The sequence below is a fragment of the Orcinus orca genome, chromosome 6 (assembly GCF_937001465.1).
Source record: "Orcinus orca chromosome 6, mOrcOrc1.1, whole genome shotgun sequence".
Lineage (NCBI taxonomy): Eukaryota > Metazoa > Chordata > Mammalia > Artiodactyla > Delphinidae > Orcinus > Orcinus orca.
The window spans coordinates 67,638,621-67,657,324 of NC_064564.1; the positions used below are offsets into that span (position 1 = coordinate 67,638,621).

Consider the following 18,704-nt stretch of genomic DNA (forward strand, 5'->3'; position numbering starts at 1 on the left):
TCTCTTCATCCTTTGGCTACTGTGCTGATCATTCAGTTCATGAAGACTGCTGCACCTTTTGCAGTGGACTCTCACCTAGAGCATCTTCCCAGGGTTAAAGCATATCTTCCCTTGCTTGTTGGCTTCCTGTGGCTTTAGAGAAAGAAATGGCCAATCTGATGAAAAATTTATGCAAGCTCTGTGCTACTTTTTCTTCTACCCAAAGTTCTTATCTACTCTTCATATTACACGTTTCAAAAATTGTCCACAGAAGGAGTCCATCCTATGCCAGCCAGCCTGACAAATTAGATCATCTTACAGATTCTCCACGCAGTCACTTTAGAACCGTGGTTTTCAAATTTTAGTTCACATCAGAATCACCTGAAGGGCTTCTGAAAACACATATCCCTGGACCTTACCCTCAGAGTTTCTGATTCAGCAGGTCTGGGGTGGGGCCTGAGAATGTGCATGTTTAACAAGTTCCCAGGTGATGCAGATGCTAACCTTAAGTCCACTGAGAACCACTGCTTTAGACTGTTCAGGAACGGCGTTTCTGCTTGTTACCTCCCTAGCTGTCCTCAGGGTTGACTGTCTAGGCGTGTAAGAGGAGGAAGTCCTTACCCATGCTTTGCAAGGCGCTTGCCCTTGAACACTATATAATGATAGGACACGTAAAACAGAGACTTAAGTACAGAGAAGCAGAATTGACAGAAATCTTGGCATATGTTCCTGGATCAGGCAACAAATGAATGAGAATAGGAACTTTCCTCAAAGAAGAAGAATTCCAGGTGCAGGTTAAGCTAGCTTCTTTTACAAAATAAATATTTGGGGAGGCAAGTATCAAGTGGTACCTCATCCTTTTAGCACTTGATTGTAAGAGAAACCAGCCAAATTGTAGGCTTCCTTATATAATACAATATCAAGATCCATAGCGCATCTATTTAGTTAGAACACCTGCTACTAACTCAGCTTGTTTACAGAAGTTCATCCTAGAGGAATAGGCACAAACCATGGTTAAGCTGCTTGGTTTAATTTTTTTAGCACTTGGAAAAAAAAATGTACAGTAGTTTGAATACTTAGTTCTTTGCAAACCTCCACTGAGGTCAAAGATTTCATTCATACGTACAAAATTAGTTTACAAATTTTTTGGCGATTTCATCTTAGTAACCCGTTTTATCCTATTGCCATTGTCCCAACCATTGAAAAAGTTTACAATAATTTACATAGAAATATTTTCAAAGTGCTTAAGAATAGTGATTGTTCTCTGGGATATTTACAGATGGCCTATACAGTGTATGTACAGGTGGTATACGCTATAGCGCAAGTTTCGTTGCTGGAATATGGCTTTCTAGGGAAAGTGCATATTTGGCCAGAGGTGGCAATACTGTCTAGAAATTCAAGGGTTACAGATACTTTTGGTAACCACATCCAAAGCTGAAGTAGAATGTGGACAGGAATATCTACAAAAGTAATATAAAAAGGGTTAAGTATACAAGCTTGATCCACGCAAAGATATTTCGATGTTCTTCCCAACTGGAGGAAGAAAGAGGCTTCAGCTGCTGGCTCGGTTACCATTCCGAAGTGGGTTATTACTGGTTCAGACCTCAGAGGTCACAACTTGTCTCAGAAGTCAAGCTAGATCGTCGTCTGTGCTTACAACGGATATCTGTGGAAGAGAAAAAGCATGGAATGTGTCTGGGGATTCCCTCACTGGCGGTAGCAACTTCAGTCTCTAAAATGAACCTTGCTTTTGCGTTGGTCATCCAGAGACCAAAGGTGCACAGGAGGGAAGCCAGATCCCAGACAGTATTGAGTTGCATCACTAATGCATGTTAACTTGAATTCGACTCTATCTACTTGGCAGAGAGAGAAAACAGTGTGACTAATTCTGCCTGTTCTACTTAATGATTTTAGAACCTGGAGAAAAATGTGAAAAGACACACGTGTGCCGTGAACTGACCACACTCTTGTTTCACCAGAGCTTGAGGGAGTGCTCAGCACTTGTTCTGTTCAGAGTTCTGTAAGTGAAGGCCATATACTCCACGTGAGTTTCAACTGAAGAACAAGTGACTGACTCTACTGTTGAAAGGGAAGCTAGCTCTACGAGGTGTAAGAGGTCATTTTCAAGTATCTGGTCATTTTGGTTAAATGAATCTTGCTCAATACACTGACTTTAAGTCAACCCCCCTATCTATGATATGCTAATTTACTTTTAAGTATCCAGCAGGCAACTGATGGAACAGTTCAGAAAGGAGACACTTGGCTCCTAGATACATGCTAATGTTTACATGTAGTTTCTATAACCCAAAATATCTCAAATTGTATAGTGATGTCCTTAATTGACTTGTCATTCTGTTTGGGGCAGATACTTGTCAACTGACTTACTTAAGCTCTAACAGCCTAGACTGTCTAATCTCCAGGTAGTAGATGAAGTATTCGGTGGCTCCATGATTCTAATGGTTCTTTCTAGCCCAGGCAGCCATAGCTCGAGTTGTGGTCTCCTTTCCAAAAAGTCCTACTGCGAGTCATGGTACATAAAGACACAAAGCTGACTTACTGCTGGGTACGTGTGTCCGACAGAAGCACTGTGTCTACCAATGTCTATTGACAGGTCCTCTTCAGTGGTCTTCAAGTACACAGGATTGTCAAAGTTCATGCTTTTCATGTTCTTGTGTTGCCAGTTCCGCCACATCAAGTAGCCACCTACTGCTGCCATTGCTAAGAGCACTGAAAAAAAGTTAGAAGGTGACTAAACAAGGTCTAGTTTCAAAACATACGAAAAAGATCATGCTAAAGAATCCATGATAATCCGAGCTTTTAATTAATAAAAGCTTCACGTTTTAGGAATCTGGGATGACTAGAAGTTAGACTATAAATGGGCTGGGAGCTTAAAACAAGTTCAGACCAGAGGTTGTGTTATTCTATAGACTCTGGTGCTCAGCTCAGCACATCCATCTGGGCAAATGTGGAGTCCTGGGCCCCTCCCCAGGCTGACTGAATTCGAACTGCGGAAGCTTCTGGAGGGCTCTTCAAGTGGTCCTCCTGGTTTGTTAGCCAAGCTTGGAATCCCATAATTTAGGATAAAGAGGCCATTTGGCATAGTGCTTTAGAATTCACACGCCCTAGAATAGCTTTAGAGCGTTTGAAAATTCTTAACTGTTTTTAATTTACCCTCTACAAGTGCTATAACTCCTCAAGAAATCATTTTAGCATTTGTGTAGCTCCTCTGTATGAAGTGTTATACATATTTCGAAGGGGAACAGAACAGTGCTCTTCACTGGAAAGGACTTATTATGAAAGGGGATAAAGCCGGACGAACAGCTCTGAAGTAGAAAGCAGTAGGCACCATTCATCACTGCTGGTCGCTGTGCTAAGGATACCACTGTACAGAAGGCTGTGGACTCTGAAATCAGTGTGCCGGGCTGGTGAGGGGAGCAAGGGTAATTCAGTGTCACGAGTGCTATGACAGTACAAGGGGCCATGGGAAGGGCATCTCTAGATGAACTAGAAATACCCATCGAGTATTTAAGAAGTTCCTTGGATCCAGATATGTGGGGAATCTACTTACAGAGGGGAAGGATGGCCCAGGCAGCAGAAGTCCCTTTTGGGGGAACACTGACCTCCGATACTGCTGTGGTCACATTGATCTCTACAGGGGAATAAAAGGAATCAGTTTAGAAGGATCTGAATTCAGACTTAGAAATTCAACCACCTGGTAGAGAGAGCCTCACGCCCTTTTGCATCCATCACTGATGTTCAATATCTATTACAGTCGTGTACCAAGAATAACCGGTCTAGAAGTATTTGTGATTCTCCTGCTATAATAGCCGTTTCACTAACAGCTGTCTCAGAGAAATCTTAATGAGTCAGATCAGGCTAAGGGTTGCAGGTTCAAAGTCTTTGGAGTTTAAATATAGGTTACCAATTAGGGGCAGAATGAGTAGTTAAAGGCTGCATTAATGATTTAAGGAACAGGTAGGTACAAAGAGTGTGGCTGTTAGCTGAGATGAACAGTTTGCAGAACGGAACCCAATACCTCCAGGAGCTAGTCCACTAGTTGGTGACATTTCTGTTGTGTTGGTATCTTTTGTCTCACTGTAAGTCACAGTAGTTGCAGTACCTGAATTACAAAACCAAGAACCAGGTCAATGCCAAGGTTCCAGAGTGGCTATAGCCGTTTAGCCCAGACAAGCCATGCGATGGGTTATTTGAACGCTGCGGGAAATTGACGAACCACTGCCAAACCAAGTTGCAGGGTGGGTGTGCCATAACCAAGGGAAACAGCAGCAAAACCAGAGGGACACTGGGGTCTTCGGGCAGAATCGCAAGCATCTGGAATTAGACAATTCAAAAGGACCGACGGCCTCACTTAAGGACCCCTCTAAGCAAAGTCCCAGGCTCCTGGAAGCTGCAAGAAATGCTCTCAAAACCAGACCACCAGGCATACCAGTCTTCCTGCCTAATTGTCTGATAACTGCTTTCTCAGTAAACAGAGCTAGTCCCCGTAGGGACTCAGTATCACGCTAATAAAAACCTCACAATATGAGATCCTTGCTCACAACCCGCGGGTTTAATTTGCCGGTTAATCAAAAGCTAAGAACAGGAGACTAAAATGCACGTTTCGTTTAAGTAGGAGTTTAAGATAATGTCACCCACGGGGGCCAGAAGGTTTCCTGTAACCACGGCCTTTTTTTTTTTTGGCTGCGATGGGTCTTCCTGCTCTCTAGTTGCGGTGAGTGGGGGCCACTCTTCATTGCGGTGTGCGGGCTTCTTACTGCAGTGGCTTCTCTTATTGCGGAGCACGGGCTCTAGGCGTGTAGGCTTCAGTAGTTGTGGCATGTGGGCTCAGTACTTGTGGCTCGCGGGCTCTAGAGCCCAGGCTCAGTAGTTGTGGCACACAGGCTTAGTTGCTCTGTGGCATGTGGGATCTTCCCGGACCAGGGATCGAACCCATGACCCCTGCATTGGCAGGCGGATTCTTAACCACTGAGCCACCAGGGAAGTCCCCCAAGGCCTTTTTTAAGACTAATTTCAGGCCTCTCTCTTTGGAGGAAAATGTTAAGACTTTGTTTAATTATCTGCAAGTTGGCTGGCTCAGTGCTGTAATTGGTATAAATCAGCATAGTCACCTGTAGACTCATCTAATGTTGAAATGAGTTAGTCCTGAAGTAGTGATGTGAACTCCTGGCATGCAACAGTAGCAGATACGTTCTCCAATCTATTCCAAGAGTGAGTTAAAACAGAATTCTTAAAATCCAGGCTAGTTTCTGTAGCTAGTGTTTTAGTCTAATGCCTGTTGTATGTCCTGCTTGTGTTTGAAAAGTAAAAAGCCTTACTTTGGCATTCTCGGCCATTGTCCTCTAGACGGTAGCCATTGGGACAGGAACAGGTATATTTTGGAGAGTGGTCATTAATCTGTGGGGCTGGCAGGCAGAGGTATTCACATCCTCCATTCTCCATGTCTTCTTTGCACCAGTTTTTACCTGTTCAGAAAGAAAAGTCCTTTAAAATGGGTCTTCCAGTGCCTGCTGTACATAAACTTTGGTTCTAGATGCTGAAGACGTGACTCCTTGTCTCCAAGGAGCCCAAACTCGTATACTCTGTCAAACCCTAAAGTTAAACCAATACCAGTGAAGGATAAATGTAAGGGTACAGGCAGCATGCTCTAAGGACAGCAAAGTGCCACAGAAACTTCTTGGAAGTAGGACAAGAGTTATGCCGTAAACAGATGGGTCACGGTGAGGGAAGAGGTGGGGAAAGGAGATGGGTGACCGGACCTGGCCTCCCTATTGGTCCAAAGCTTACAAACTGGCTAGTCTGAGGCTCAGAGGAAGGAGAGAAGCATGCTCTGCGGCTTTGCCTCACTCCCACAGAACAGAAGGAACCCAGCTATGGGGAGGTTTAAGGGTTTCATTTGGGTAGAACCAGTCAAGTATTCTGAGCAGGAGACCATAGTGTTTGAGGAAGCACACAATTCCATATACAACGTGCCACAGTGGGGAGGGAGGAAAAGGCTGTGGCATAAAAGCGACTTTGGAGGCTAGTGCAAAAGTCCTAGCAAGAAGGAATGAATGCCAAGGAGATATGGAAGGGACTGAAATAAAAGACAGAGCACTGATGGTTGGGAGGGCAGCTAAGAGATGAAGTTCTCAAGCTCTTTGACTTGGAAGTCAGAATAAAATATACCGAGCACCAGGTTTGAGGGAGGGTCCAGGAGGGGAAAGTTCCATTGTAGAGCAAGCTGAGTTGCTAGGGAGCTACAGATCCCCAGGGGCACTGTGTCATGCTGCTACCCTGAAAGTAGCCACGAGGGGCTCTGCTTCCCCACAGTACCTGATGGCTGTACAAGTGCATGATAGACGATGATGTCTTGGGCATCGTTAAGGTTGTTGACTAGAGTGGCCAGCTCCGATCCAGTGAATTTATTGGCGCCGTAGACGGCTTCATTTTCCCCATCTATCCAGTAGACACGATCCTAAAACAGAACCCCCATATTAGTATGTACGTGTAGGATGAACACGAGTCAGTCTCTAAGGTCATTATTATTTACTGGCAATTTAATGGACCAAGTTTATTTAAAGCTGGTCTGGGACATCGGATGTAAAACTCTGAGAGAAGCATGAGTTCAGGTTTCTTGAAATGCTATGAGGAATCAGTATGTCATTTGTCCCAGGTTTTAGGTGAACGCAGTTTCGCAAGTCATGCCCCTCTGTCCTTCCCTCCTTCCCCTGTTCCTTCTCCCCAAGGTGCTACAGTAACTCAGAGGTATACACTTAGATGTGAGACACACGTCTTACCTCAAATATTGTGAGCGCGAGGGGATGAGCTAGGAATTCCAGAGACTTTAGGACCACCCTGCGATCTTGGCCGTTCAAGTCCACACTGGATAACATGTGCAATTTGGAATCCAGCCAATAGAGGCGGCCCTTTATGAGGTCTGGGTAGGAGAAGAATGGTCACTGTATAAGAAGTCAGTACTGCCCTGCTTCCATTTAAAATAGCTAAGGAATCTAATACTCTACTTTCACGGTTCCTTCTCCAGCAGGGGGCTGTTAACAGGGTCCCACCAACCTTGTGAAGCAGCATGCAGAATCTGTACCCACATTCATTTGGGGGGACTCAAGGGGTACCTGAGATTGTCAAAGTAACTGACTTAAGAAGTGTTAGTGACGTTATAGAAGTATTAAAAGAGGTGAGCATTTTGTTGCTCTCCCCTTAGGAGCCAGAAGAAAACCGTTATGAGCCTGCAATTCAGGAAATGCTGCGGCACCTAGGCCAGGAGTATGTAGGATGAGAGTTCACAAGGCCCAAGATTCACCTAATTCATGTCACATGTTAGCTCCAAATGGATAGAAAAGCTAGTAATTATGGAGCACGTCATCTGTTAAGTCCACCATTCCACTTGTACTGTTCGGTTCCTCTCATCCTAAGTCCCTGCTAAAGAAGGCACCATGAGAGTTGTCTGCTGTAGTCCAGAATTAACTATGGAGATGAGTTACAACTCTGCAGACAGCCGAATCGTGGTCGAGGAAGGAAGAACATACGTACCAAGTGTAATTCCGTTAGGCCACTGAATGTCCGCTGTCACCAGCGCCCGTCTATCAAATCCATTCATTCCGGCTTTTTCGATTTTAGCTGGTTCACCCCAGTCTGACCAGTAAACAAAGCTGGGAAGAATTAAATTAGAAATAAGCCTTGCTGGTTTAGAAGGAATAAAGTTGCAGCTTGAGACAGACATTTTCAAAGAGAGCAGAAAACTCTAGGGTACAAATTGTGCCACTTAAGGGTCTAAATTATGTTCTGGGTAAACAGAAGTTAACACTAAATCTCCAAGCTCATTATTAACTATAGTAAACTATATAAGTCTGCTATTTAAATTTCAGCCCAAAGTCACAGGTTATATATTTCCTGTATAAAAGGCCAATTCTTTCAGTGGAGCAAAAGATGAATAGCTGTTAAGTTTTACAGTAGGGGCTGACTGTGTCCTAGTGAGGCTTCATGGGGGCCAACTGTGATTACTGCAGCCTTAGTCAGATACCTTTTTTTTTTAATTATTAATTTTTATTGGAGTATAGTTGCCTTACAATGTTGGGTTAGTTTCTGCTATAACGCAAAGCGGGTCAGCTATGTGTATACATACATCCCCTCTTTTTTGGATTTCCTTCCCATTTAGGTCACCACAGAGCACTGAGTAGAGTTCCCTGTGCTATTCAGTAGGTTCTCCTTAGTTATCTATTTTATACATAGTAGTGTATATATGTCAATCCCAATCTCCCAATTCATCCCCCCCCTTTTCCCCCCTTGGTATCCATATGTATGTTTTCTACATCTGTGTGTCTATTTCTGCTTTGCAAATAGTTCATCTGTACCATTTTTCTAGATTCCACATATAAGCGATATTATATGATATTTGTTTTTCTTCTCCTGGCTTGCTTCACTCTGTATGACAGTCTCTAGGTCCATCCACTTCTCTGCAAATGTCACTATTTCATTCCTTTTTATGGCTGAGTAATATTCCATTGTATATATGTACCACATATTCTTTATAGTCAAATTCCTAACAGCTGCTTTTCTATATTATTTAGGGGCAGTTTGGGGGAAGTCCTCAGTGAAATGTTTCTAGAGAGGTCTGTTTATTTCCACTGGACTTTCAGACAACTTGCACATTTAGATGAAAGCCTAGAGGTAATGTGGTTACCAAAACCCTTACAACTCATGCTACTACTTAGGTTGGATCATCCAGAGCTGACCTGATAAAGTGTTCAGACAGAAATTAAAAATCATTTGCATAGCGACACAAACTTATCTATGAAAGAGAAACAGACTCACAGACATAGAGAACAGACTTGTGGTTGCCAAGGGGAAACAGGGGTGAGGGAAGGATAGATTGGGAGTTTGGGGTTATCAGATGCAAACTATCACACACAGAATGGATAAACAACAAGGTCCTACTGTATAGCATAGAGAACTATATTCAATATCCTGTGATAAACCATAATGGAAAAGAATATGAAAAAGAATGTATATATGTATAACTGAATCACTTTGCTGTGAAGCAGAAATTAACACAACATTGTAAATCAACTATACTTCAATTAAAAAAAATCACTTGCATAGAAGCTGGGTGGGCATAAGGGTTTAGATACAGCTTTTGGTGTACCTCAAATCAGAAATGTTGTTCCACTAATGTGAACCAGCAGTCATCTGCTCAGGGAGGACCTGTCGTATAGATGAGGCCATCCCCAGGTTGCTCAACAGTGGCACCACTGACATCTTGGACTGGATGATTCTTTGTTGTGGGGAGCTGCTAAGTCTTGGGATTTAAGTACTGCTTTAGGCATGAGGAAAGCTCCTGACCTATGCCGATAGCATCCGAAAGGCTACGTGATGAAAAACACAGAATACAAACCCAGACAACGGGTCCACAGCTATGGAGGCAGGCTCTCGCAAGTCAGAGTTAAACAGGAACTTCCTCTTGGTTCCATCTAGGGTAGCTACTGAAATAGTCTTAGAAGCCGCATCAGTCCAGTAGATGGTCTTGTACACCCAATCAACAGCAATGGCTGCAGGATTATAGACATTGTCGATCATTTTAACATGTCTACCAACCTTGTCATCAATTGAGGCACTGAAACAGAATAGGTCACAAGAAATTTAAGAGTTTGACACCATCGGAGCCTGGAGAATGGACTTTCTGCTCACAAAATGGTCAACAACTTTGTTCGTAAAGAACTCTAGCAAACCCCATGGCTCAGCTCACCACTCAAATTATGTAACCATTTTGCTTACTGATCCTAAACAATACTGTAGGTTATCTCATTGTTGGTCTGTACTCTACATGCAAGAACACCACACTTCTAAGTGAAGCTATACTGATCCTAAACAATACTGTAGGTTATCTCGTTGTTGGTCTGTACTCTACATGCAAGAACACCACACTTCTGAGTGAAGCTATTTGTTTCAGTAACCATCACCTGAGTTTCTATAGTTGCCGTTAAGAAAAAGCTATCACTACCATTTCTGTTTGTAGCAACTATGAACAGTTCTCAACTAACTGGAGAGAAAGGGAGGAAAACTGGAAAAATTAAGATGTTGTCTGTTATAATCTTATAGTTGTAGCCATCTTTTATTTTATAGGCGATTGTTAGTTTCTAATGAGGAACTGACAGTAATTTAATAAAGAATCAGTGTTTAGAATTATTATTCCCAACTAGTTAGATCCTAGATTGGAGCAAGACACAAGAGAAATTCTTCCAAACCTTCCCAAAGGCCAGTGACGATGACTTAGGCGAAGACACCAAGAACTGAAAGTTACCTGAAGATGGCCTTTTGGCTTAGATCAGCCCAGAATAGTTTCTGAGCAGCAATGTCAGCATCGAGAGCCACAGTGTTTCTTAGCTGTTCAACTAGTTGGATATATTCTTTCCTCTCCAAGCCAATCTTCCTGATGTCCCGTCTATTAGTGAAGATCAGACTTGGCTCTTTGCCTACAAGACAGGAGTCAGGTTAATTTAGTTTTGCTGTAAGAAGGCAACGTCCTTCCAAGTCCCCTCCTCCCAACAGAGGAGCACTTAAAAAGTGAGGGCACTGCTGAACACCTCAGGAGTACTCTTGCTGAAGTCCATGCCCTGGGACCTGCAAGCACTTCAGCACTTCCTACGGTTTAAGAAGACAGCCCTGGAGTCACAGCATTCAGTAAGAGGGCGGCCGATGATAAGTTACTTATTTGAATTATTTGAATTGCACTCAAGTTCTGGAAGCAGAGAGTAAGTAGATATTCAAGGTACCATATGCAAAAGGAACTGACCAAGGCAGGAGTCTGGGGCAACAATTTGCTATTTAACCTATGATATTGCACTGTGCGTTCAGTACCATTGCTCTCAAGTACTTTTTAAATTTTATATTTCGTTTGACTGTTGTAGTCACTGGCTGTACCTTTCATAATCACGTACTCAGAAAGGTACCAGAGCAACACCAGTCCAAGTCCATTTACCTACTGCCTTGCACACGCCAGTGGCAAGATCCATTTGATAGCCACGACTACATTCACACTTGTAACCGCCTTTTAAGTTGATACAAATTTGACTGCAGATTCCCGGATTTTGGCATTCATCAATATCTAGGAGGGAAATTAGAGTTAGTCTTGCCGTTCCTAGATAACCTACGGAGATCTACAGACCTTTCCCATCACCCCCGGGGCTTGGGCTCTGTTCTTCGACTCACCTCCACAGGTTTTCTTATCTATCAGTTCAAACCCAGCTGCACAGTCACATTCGTAGCCTATAACTAGGTCTTTGCAGATATGGGAGCATCCGCCATTATTAACCAAGCATTCATTTACATCTGAAATCAAAAGGTAGTAGAGTAACTCAACACTCCAATTGATATTTGTCCTATTAACATTTAAAATCCAGGCTGTTTGTCTAGATAGTCTGGTCAAGCCCATGATTTTTCTAAGATCTAATTATCCGTCTTATAGATATGCATCTCAGCGTGTATTGGGGGAAGAGTAAACCCAATCTCCTTGGCACGTTACCAGTTAGTTAAGCAGTATTTAGTCAAGTTTCTCTATTGCTGATTGGTTACCTTGAAGGGGGTGAAACTAGGAACTATTTGTCACTACTTCTAAGTCATAAAATTTCACTTTTAAGCCCAACAACTGAACCTAGTTCATCAAAGTAGTTTACCCAGGCATTAGGCAGGCTCCGAACCGCATCAGCTCTGCCGGGTCTAATTAACCTTCCCAAGTCTGTCCTCAAGCAACCCCTTCACTTACGACATTCTTTCAGGGGCTCATCACTCCAGTCCCTGCAGTCCTGCTCCTGGTTACACACTTTACTGATATCTATGCATTCCCCGCTTCTGCACTTGAATTTCCCGGGGCCCAAGCACTGATTGACTACAAAGAGAAACACAGAAGAGAGATTCCATTCGTGGGTCTGATCAGAGCAGTCCTTTGACTAACACCCCACACCTAGGGACCCTTTACCATTTTTGCAGTTGACTTCATCAGAACCGTCGACACAGTCTCGGATGCCGTTGCACTGCCTGCTGCCGTGGATGCAGCTACCGTCCTCGCACTCAAACTGGTCAGGTTGGCAGGTTCGGGAAGCTACAGCGGGAGGGAACGGCAGGGGATGAAGCCAGCCAAAGCGTCCCTGGTTGATACGTGGGAGAGAACCGAACGTGCCATACTGATAGGAAAGCTACTTACGACAGTTGACCTCATCGCTGCCATCCTTGCAATCAGGATCCCCGTCACATCGCCACTTCTTGTGGATGCACTCGCCAGAGCCGCACTGGATCTCGCTGGCTGGGCACTTGGTGTGGATCACTGGCTGGCGGCCGCACTGCTCGAGCGACTCATCCGACTGGTCCGAGCAGTCTGCGTCGTCATCGCACACCCAGCTGATGGGGATGCAGGAGGAGGTGCTGCACTGGAACTCGTGGGCCCCGCAGGTGGGTGGGGTGCAGTCAAGCTCGTCGCTGCCGTCGCTGCAGTCATCCTGGCCATTGCACACGAAATTCCTGGAGATGCAGCGGCCACTGGAGCAAGTGAACTCATCAGGGCTGCACGTCACGTTGCCTATTGAGAGAGAGGACGCCCCACTGAAAATGCATCCAGACCTGTCCTTTCAAGCGTCTTGTCCCAAAATCTAACATGCAGATCATGGATCATGAATCCAAGCTTTCTTGCCTAACTTAAAAGCTAAAGTCAGATTATATCAATAGGCAGTTCCCAGAATACTAGGAAACAGTCTTACCATGTAAGAGATGCTAGGACATTTGAATAAGAAGAGAAATGTAGGACCGAGAAAAGAGTTGAAGACTAGAAGTTAATTTGAGATGAGATGCATCTTAAAGGTACAGTGATTAATAACTTAAACTGTCACAAGAGACTTCATTGGGGAAGGCAGACATGAGTTATCTTTAAATGGATATACTGCTCATCAGGCCAGGCCACATATCATGAGATGAGATTATCATGCATCAGGTATATAAGCAAACATTCACTCATAATAAGCATTATGACACCATCACCAAAAAGCAGCCCCCACGTATTATAACACCACACATGGTTCCTTCTCTTTTGGTCCTTCCAACCAGGATCAGGAATAACAGGTCTTCAATACTTTCAAGTTTTAGAAAGTCACTTCTGGGGCTAGAACGGCAATCTAGCAGCCAGGTGCAATAATAACGATAAGCTAGTCAGACTAGCCAGTTTGTACGTTGACTCAAATTCCTGCCAAATTAATTAAGGTCAATAATTGGTGGTGATTGGGGTGGAGACCACGACTCTCTTGGGAAGCAAAGTCTGGATTTCAGAGGGAAACGTGGCAGCGCCACAGCTTACCAATCCATAAAGCTCAGTTCTAGGATTAAATGCCAAAACTCATTGGACTAGGTGCAGTGGTAATGACCTCAGGAGGTGACTTCTACGCGCAAGACTGGTGTTTCAGCTACAAGTACCCTCAGCTCATTGTACACTTACTGCATCAAGAGGCCTGTGCTTGTCAGTCTCAGGAGGCCCTATAAAAAGGGCGGTAGCTTGAAAGAACATTCAACGCAATGTTTGTTTAACCTAGAGATTTTCCCAGGGCCTCACCTTTAACACTGAGCATTTTATTACATATTTTCCAAGAGCAGAAACATGAAAGGCTAGGAAACAGAGTTAGCTTTTACAGGCAGGAACTGTGTGATAGGAGACAAAGGTACCACCGGTTGGGTAGAGTTATCTTTGGGTATCTGCCAGCAAGATGTTAATTCCTACTTCTGTGCCAGTTTAACTTCTGGAAAGGTTAAAAGAAAAACTAGTTTGGGGACTGAGAAATGCTTGGGTGAGACTCCAGTAGTTTATTCCACTAAGCAGATCCAACTTTCGACCTAGGGATGTGTTCGCTGGCCCTAGTCCCTTTCTAGCTTGATTGAGCCCAAGTGAGGAAGGCCCACGAGTTACCGTCCTGGCTGAGACAAGAGTCCACAGAATTGCGGCTTCACTGAGCTACTTCTACATGGAAGTGCCTCGATGACTTACCTTCTTATTTCTATTTGCCTAGAAGAAACACCCGAGCAAGCAACGGTCAGTTACCATGCGAACTTCTCTCAGAGTTTGAGGGCACTTAAGAAGGACAAGTAGTAGAGCAGAGAGTGAGGTCATTAAAAGGCAAGTCAACTGCACCTTCATGCCCACCCTTCTTTGAGCAAAAGGGTCTTTGGGATAAGCCACTCAACACTGATCTTCTTACCACAGTTTTCTTCATCTTCTCCACTGTCACAATCATTTTCACCATCACATCTCCAGGACACTGGGATACACTGAGTGGAACGGGCACCACAGCTGATTTCACTTATGCGGCATGTTCTCATATCTGTTGATGATATACAGTCTCAAAAGAGCCTCCAAACTCATGAGTGCAAAGCTGCTGCTCCTGTGCTGCCTGGAAGTGGTGACATCTGTAACTCAGTGGCCGGGCACACGGGTGAAATTCGACTTACTAGCTGAAGCCTGGGCAGATCCTTCGACAACTCCATGTCTCGGAAGCCATGCCAACCTAGGCTACCTGGCAGTCCACCAGAGAGCCTTGACCATGCTACTCCGTCAAGGTTCCGCGGTGTGCGCAGTCCTGGCTTTTGTTTTACTTGGCGTGGTTACGTTCATTGGCTGGCCTGCTCCTTGACCATTATTTATCTGCTGGGTATCAAGTGACAGACCCAGATACTGGCAACCTAATCCCAACTTCATTAAAAGCCAGATGCTCTATCACCTATGAAGTCTTCCTTTGCCTGGATTCCTTCACAGACCTCCTTCACAACCTCTTTTCCACTGACATCTTGCAAAGTAGGGACACCCCCTAATTCTTGACTTTATGGGGTCATCCCCCACTAAAACTTGGGCTGAATCTTCATGGAACCTGTCTTCACCTATGGTAACTCACCTCCCTTGGCCAATGCTCATATAACTTCCCTTACTTCTTGCCTGGAAAACTGAAATTAACACACATCCCTTCCTTTCTGCTTGATTCCAGACCTAAACTTTGTTCATGTTAGACTTCCACTTTTAGTGCTTTAACAGGCCTCTACTGCCTTAAAAGGAACACCGAGACTTTCTTCACCAGGACATGCAAATGATTCTAACTTAACTGTCCCAAATCATCTTCCTCTATGATCTCATAGACTTTTTCCTGAATATCAGCTTGAGGATACACACGTATTTGCACACCTATGAAGTTTCTCTTATTTAAGAACAAGCTGTAAGCTCCCTACTTTAATAACTTTACGTTACATGTTTCTCTATCATCCTATTTCTAGTCACCTTACCCCTTCGGTAACAGATTTTTTTTCCCAACATGAGAAGCTGTGCATCTAAAAGCTTACACGTGGCCCACGGGGGGACCCTCACATCTTGACTTAGCTTCCAGGACCAGAGTACCATCCACTCAGAGTCATTATCATCAAACATTTGAAATCTATGCACCTAGTCAAGGAGTTCTTGAATCTTCTGGCTTCAGTCTTAAATGTTCAATAGCGAAGCTACCCAAGAGAACGTCAGTCTTGTTAGACTAGGCAGAGCATTCTTTATGTTTTTAAAGATTGGCTGTTAATGATTTGACTGACCTCGGAGTCAACTGGCCTAACTTTAAGGGAGGCCAAGGAAAACTAATCAAGTTTTAGATTATACAATACTTAGAGCTATGAGACACGGAACAGCCTGGAAAAGTTCAAGTCCAAAGCAAGTCACACTCACGGCACTGCTCTGGGCTTTCATCAGAACCATCTTCGCAGTCGGGGTCCCCGTCACACTGCCATCGGCTGGGAACACACTGGCCATTGTTGCACACAAAGTCAGACTCGGCACACGTCTTCTTCACTACGAAAGTTGATTTGCAGGGTTAAAGTTGAAGTCACTCACCCAAGAGCCCTACATTCCCACTGGGGGTACAACTGCATTTGGATGTGTTTTACTCTAAAAAATAAATCTGAGTCAGTTAGCACTCAACTGCCAATATCCCGGAGAATCTTAGAAAAATCTTTTTTTTTTTTTCTTTCCTCTTTTTCCTCAGAGGAGGAAGGTGATCATTTGAGAGACTTAGAGGACACTGAGGTGAAGGGATCCCTTATAATGAACTTCTTGCCTGCTTGATAATGTTGAGATTAAGTAATAATTTTGTTCTTTTCACGCATTTCTTCCAAGTCATTCAAGTTTAACAGTCAAACGACTGGATCATAGTATAACTGTTCTAGCGGCATCTTGTAACAACACATGGGTTTAGTGCAGAGGCAGAAGACCCAGCTCCAGTACTGAATACTGTCACCCTTACAGGTCTATTGGGGCAGAGGAACCCACTGGGTAAGAAATAGAGAAAGCGCAAACCTGAGTATAAGAGAGGTTGTATTTAGCATCCGAAGGGTGGGCTCACATCCACCAGCTAAAAGTCACTGAGCCTGCCGTGGAAGCTGCCAGCACCCGTAACTGACTACTAGACTTAAATTGCCTAAGACAAGGTATCAGTTCTGCTACTAATGCTTACTAGGGCAGCCTTTTCTCCTCAATTAGGGAGACCATGCGATCTGTTGTCCAAATTGACACAATCTCAGTAGAAGGGGGACAGTGTTAATTTTCCCAGGAAGATAAGCGTTGACCAGAACGGTGCTAAGCAAAGCAGGCAGCTTAGTCATCCTACCTGTGAGGAAGTGAGGGAGTAAGAAGGGGCCTGACAAGGAGCCACGTCGGGTATTCTAGGGTCATCCTCAGATTATATTCTTCTTTGCCCGTGTGCCTATACTTTCTACTTGAATTTCCAGTTTAAAACATTCTTCTCTAACGAATATTCTGTAATGGGAAATCAGCTAAAAGCCAACCATTTGCTGAAAAGATGAAAGGGACCACCTCAGGTCAGGGGTTTAAGCCAGGTACAGCACTCAGAGTTCAGCCGCTCTGGGTTAGCCTCAGATATTGTTAATGGGGAGACAGTGATGATAGTCAATTTCTAGAACTCAAGATGGGATGATCAATTATGATGATCTGAAAAGGATTATTTACCTCCTAAAATTGTGTAGCCAAGGGAACACGAAAGGCCATATTACTTTTTAGATTCATAACTGCTTCTAAAATCACCGAAATACTCAAACGCCACTGTTAACAGTTTAAGTGATATCCAAGGCCCATCTTCTCCTGAGCATGTAGGAAGGTGCCAGAGGGTCTCAGAGTCAGTTATTGTAATTCACCCTGTGATACTCTTCAGAAGTTGCAAAAGAGAGAGTACGGAATGGTTGTAAAGAGACCTCATGAATTTAAGAAGTATAAGATGTTACAGGGATAGAAGAGACTGGTTATACTACAAAGTGAACAAGATACACAGGGTCAGATAGATTGCTAGGGTTCCTCTCTCTCCATTCTGAGCACAGACTGGGAGGGTAAAGATAGGCTGTTTGAACTGGGCCTTGAGAGATGGATAGAAATTTAGATGTGCCACCGGGGAAGAGAACTACCAGTTCCACTCTTGGGGTATCCGAGTTACTGATGTATCAGTTCAGCCTAACACTTGTAGAAGAGTGAGTTACTAGGACTGATGGAACATGGCTTGCAGAATCCAAGTTGAAGTTGACTAAATATGCTAGTTGACATGCTTGAAAGAAAAGGCCCTGCTGAAACTGTAACCAAGTTCAACATCAAGAGGTTGGACAGGAAAAACAGGAATTGGCTTTGGAAGTTTTAAGTAATTGTGTAGCTTTTCCCTTCATGGAGGAACATCTCAAAATAAGCATTCAGAGCTTACCCAAGCAAAGCTCCCACTTTCCTTCTCTACCTTCATATCTGAGAGGCAGAGACAAATTCTGGCCAAGAATATATTTACTTTTTCCCACTTTGCATGATCTTGATTATAGGTACATCTACCTCCTTACCTCTTCCAAACTTTCCTGTTACGTGGCTAGAATCGATTTATGCAGAGACTATTTTAGGAAAAGCCAGCGATGACCCCTACAATGACTCAGGTTAGTTTCTACTGAGGTAGTCAAATGGTAAAGTAAGACTTCACACCATGGAGAGAATAATTACTCTCTTAAAAAAAAACAAAAAACAAATGGGTTTTGCCAAATATAGTTTAGCACAGAAGAAGAATGGCTACTTACACCAAGAGAACAGTGGACAAGAGTGAGGTCCTTTAGTGAGAAAATTAGTGAGAGAATTATATCATCCCGGTAACCCAGAAAGAGCATGGAACTCAGTATCTTGTAGAATAGATTAAAATCTTAGTGTTAGGATGCAAATGATATAAATGTGTCACATTGGAGAACTATTCTTGGTCCTGAGACTGGAGATAAGCTTCTTTTCTGATATTGCAGCATGGGTTTACTCTGCTTCCAAATGAGCTGCTAATTTACATATTGGCATGCAGACATCCATAATGCTGCTCTGAGAGCTCAAGCACAGGACTGTCTGCCAGTATGTTTATACTATAGCAGTTAGTAATGATGCATGAAGTAGGTAAGGGCATAACAAGATGGCAGTTGGTAAAATCTACATTTAGCTTCTATTTTTCTTCTGGATTTTTAGTTTGTATAGTGGACATCTTTATGTAACGTCTTTTATTTATTTTTTTGATTTTTTTTACATCTTTATTGGAGTATAATTGCTTTACAATGGTGTGTTAGTTTCTGCTTTACAACAAAAGGAATCAGTTATATATATATATACATATGTTCCCATATCTCTTCCCTCTTGC

General features: G+C 43.5%; 1 protein-coding gene across 8 annotated transcripts in view; it reads right to left on the minus strand.

Annotated features, from left to right (window-relative positions):
* Positions 1-988: 988 nt before the first annotated feature.
* The window catches only part of VLDLR (very low density lipoprotein receptor), a 32,293-nt gene continuing 14,577 nt past the window's right edge, over positions 989-18,704 (minus strand). For 4 of the 8 annotated variants that reach the window (XM_049710878.1, XM_049710876.1, XM_049710877.1 and 1 more), the window contains 17 exons: positions 15,725-15,847; positions 14,226-14,348; positions 12,194-12,565; positions 11,969-12,091; positions 11,756-11,878; positions 11,203-11,322; positions 10,973-11,098; positions 10,295-10,466; positions 9,389-9,607; positions 7,528-7,646; positions 6,777-6,916; positions 6,313-6,454; positions 5,316-5,462; positions 4,016-4,099; positions 3,548-3,628; positions 2,537-2,706; positions 989-1,645 (listed from right to left, as the gene is read on the minus strand). In XM_049710878.1, the coding sequence (XP_049566835.1) occupies positions 1,610-1,645; positions 2,537-2,706; positions 3,548-3,628; positions 4,016-4,099; positions 5,316-5,462; positions 6,313-6,454; positions 6,777-6,916; positions 7,528-7,646; positions 9,389-9,607; positions 10,295-10,466; positions 10,973-11,098; positions 11,203-11,322; positions 11,756-11,878; positions 11,969-12,091; positions 12,194-12,565; positions 14,226-14,348; positions 15,725-15,847 (2,420 nt within the window). In that variant the 3' untranslated portion in view covers positions 989-1,609. The remainder of the gene's footprint in view (positions 1,646-2,536; positions 2,707-3,547; positions 3,629-4,015; positions 4,100-5,315; positions 5,463-6,312; positions 6,455-6,776; positions 6,917-7,527; positions 7,647-9,388; positions 9,608-10,294; positions 10,467-10,972; positions 11,099-11,202; positions 11,323-11,755; positions 11,879-11,968; positions 12,092-12,193; positions 12,566-14,225; positions 14,349-15,724; positions 15,848-18,704) is intronic. The other 4 variants (XM_033417346.2, XM_033417345.2, XM_004286224.3 and 1 more) reach the window with 4 other exon arrangements.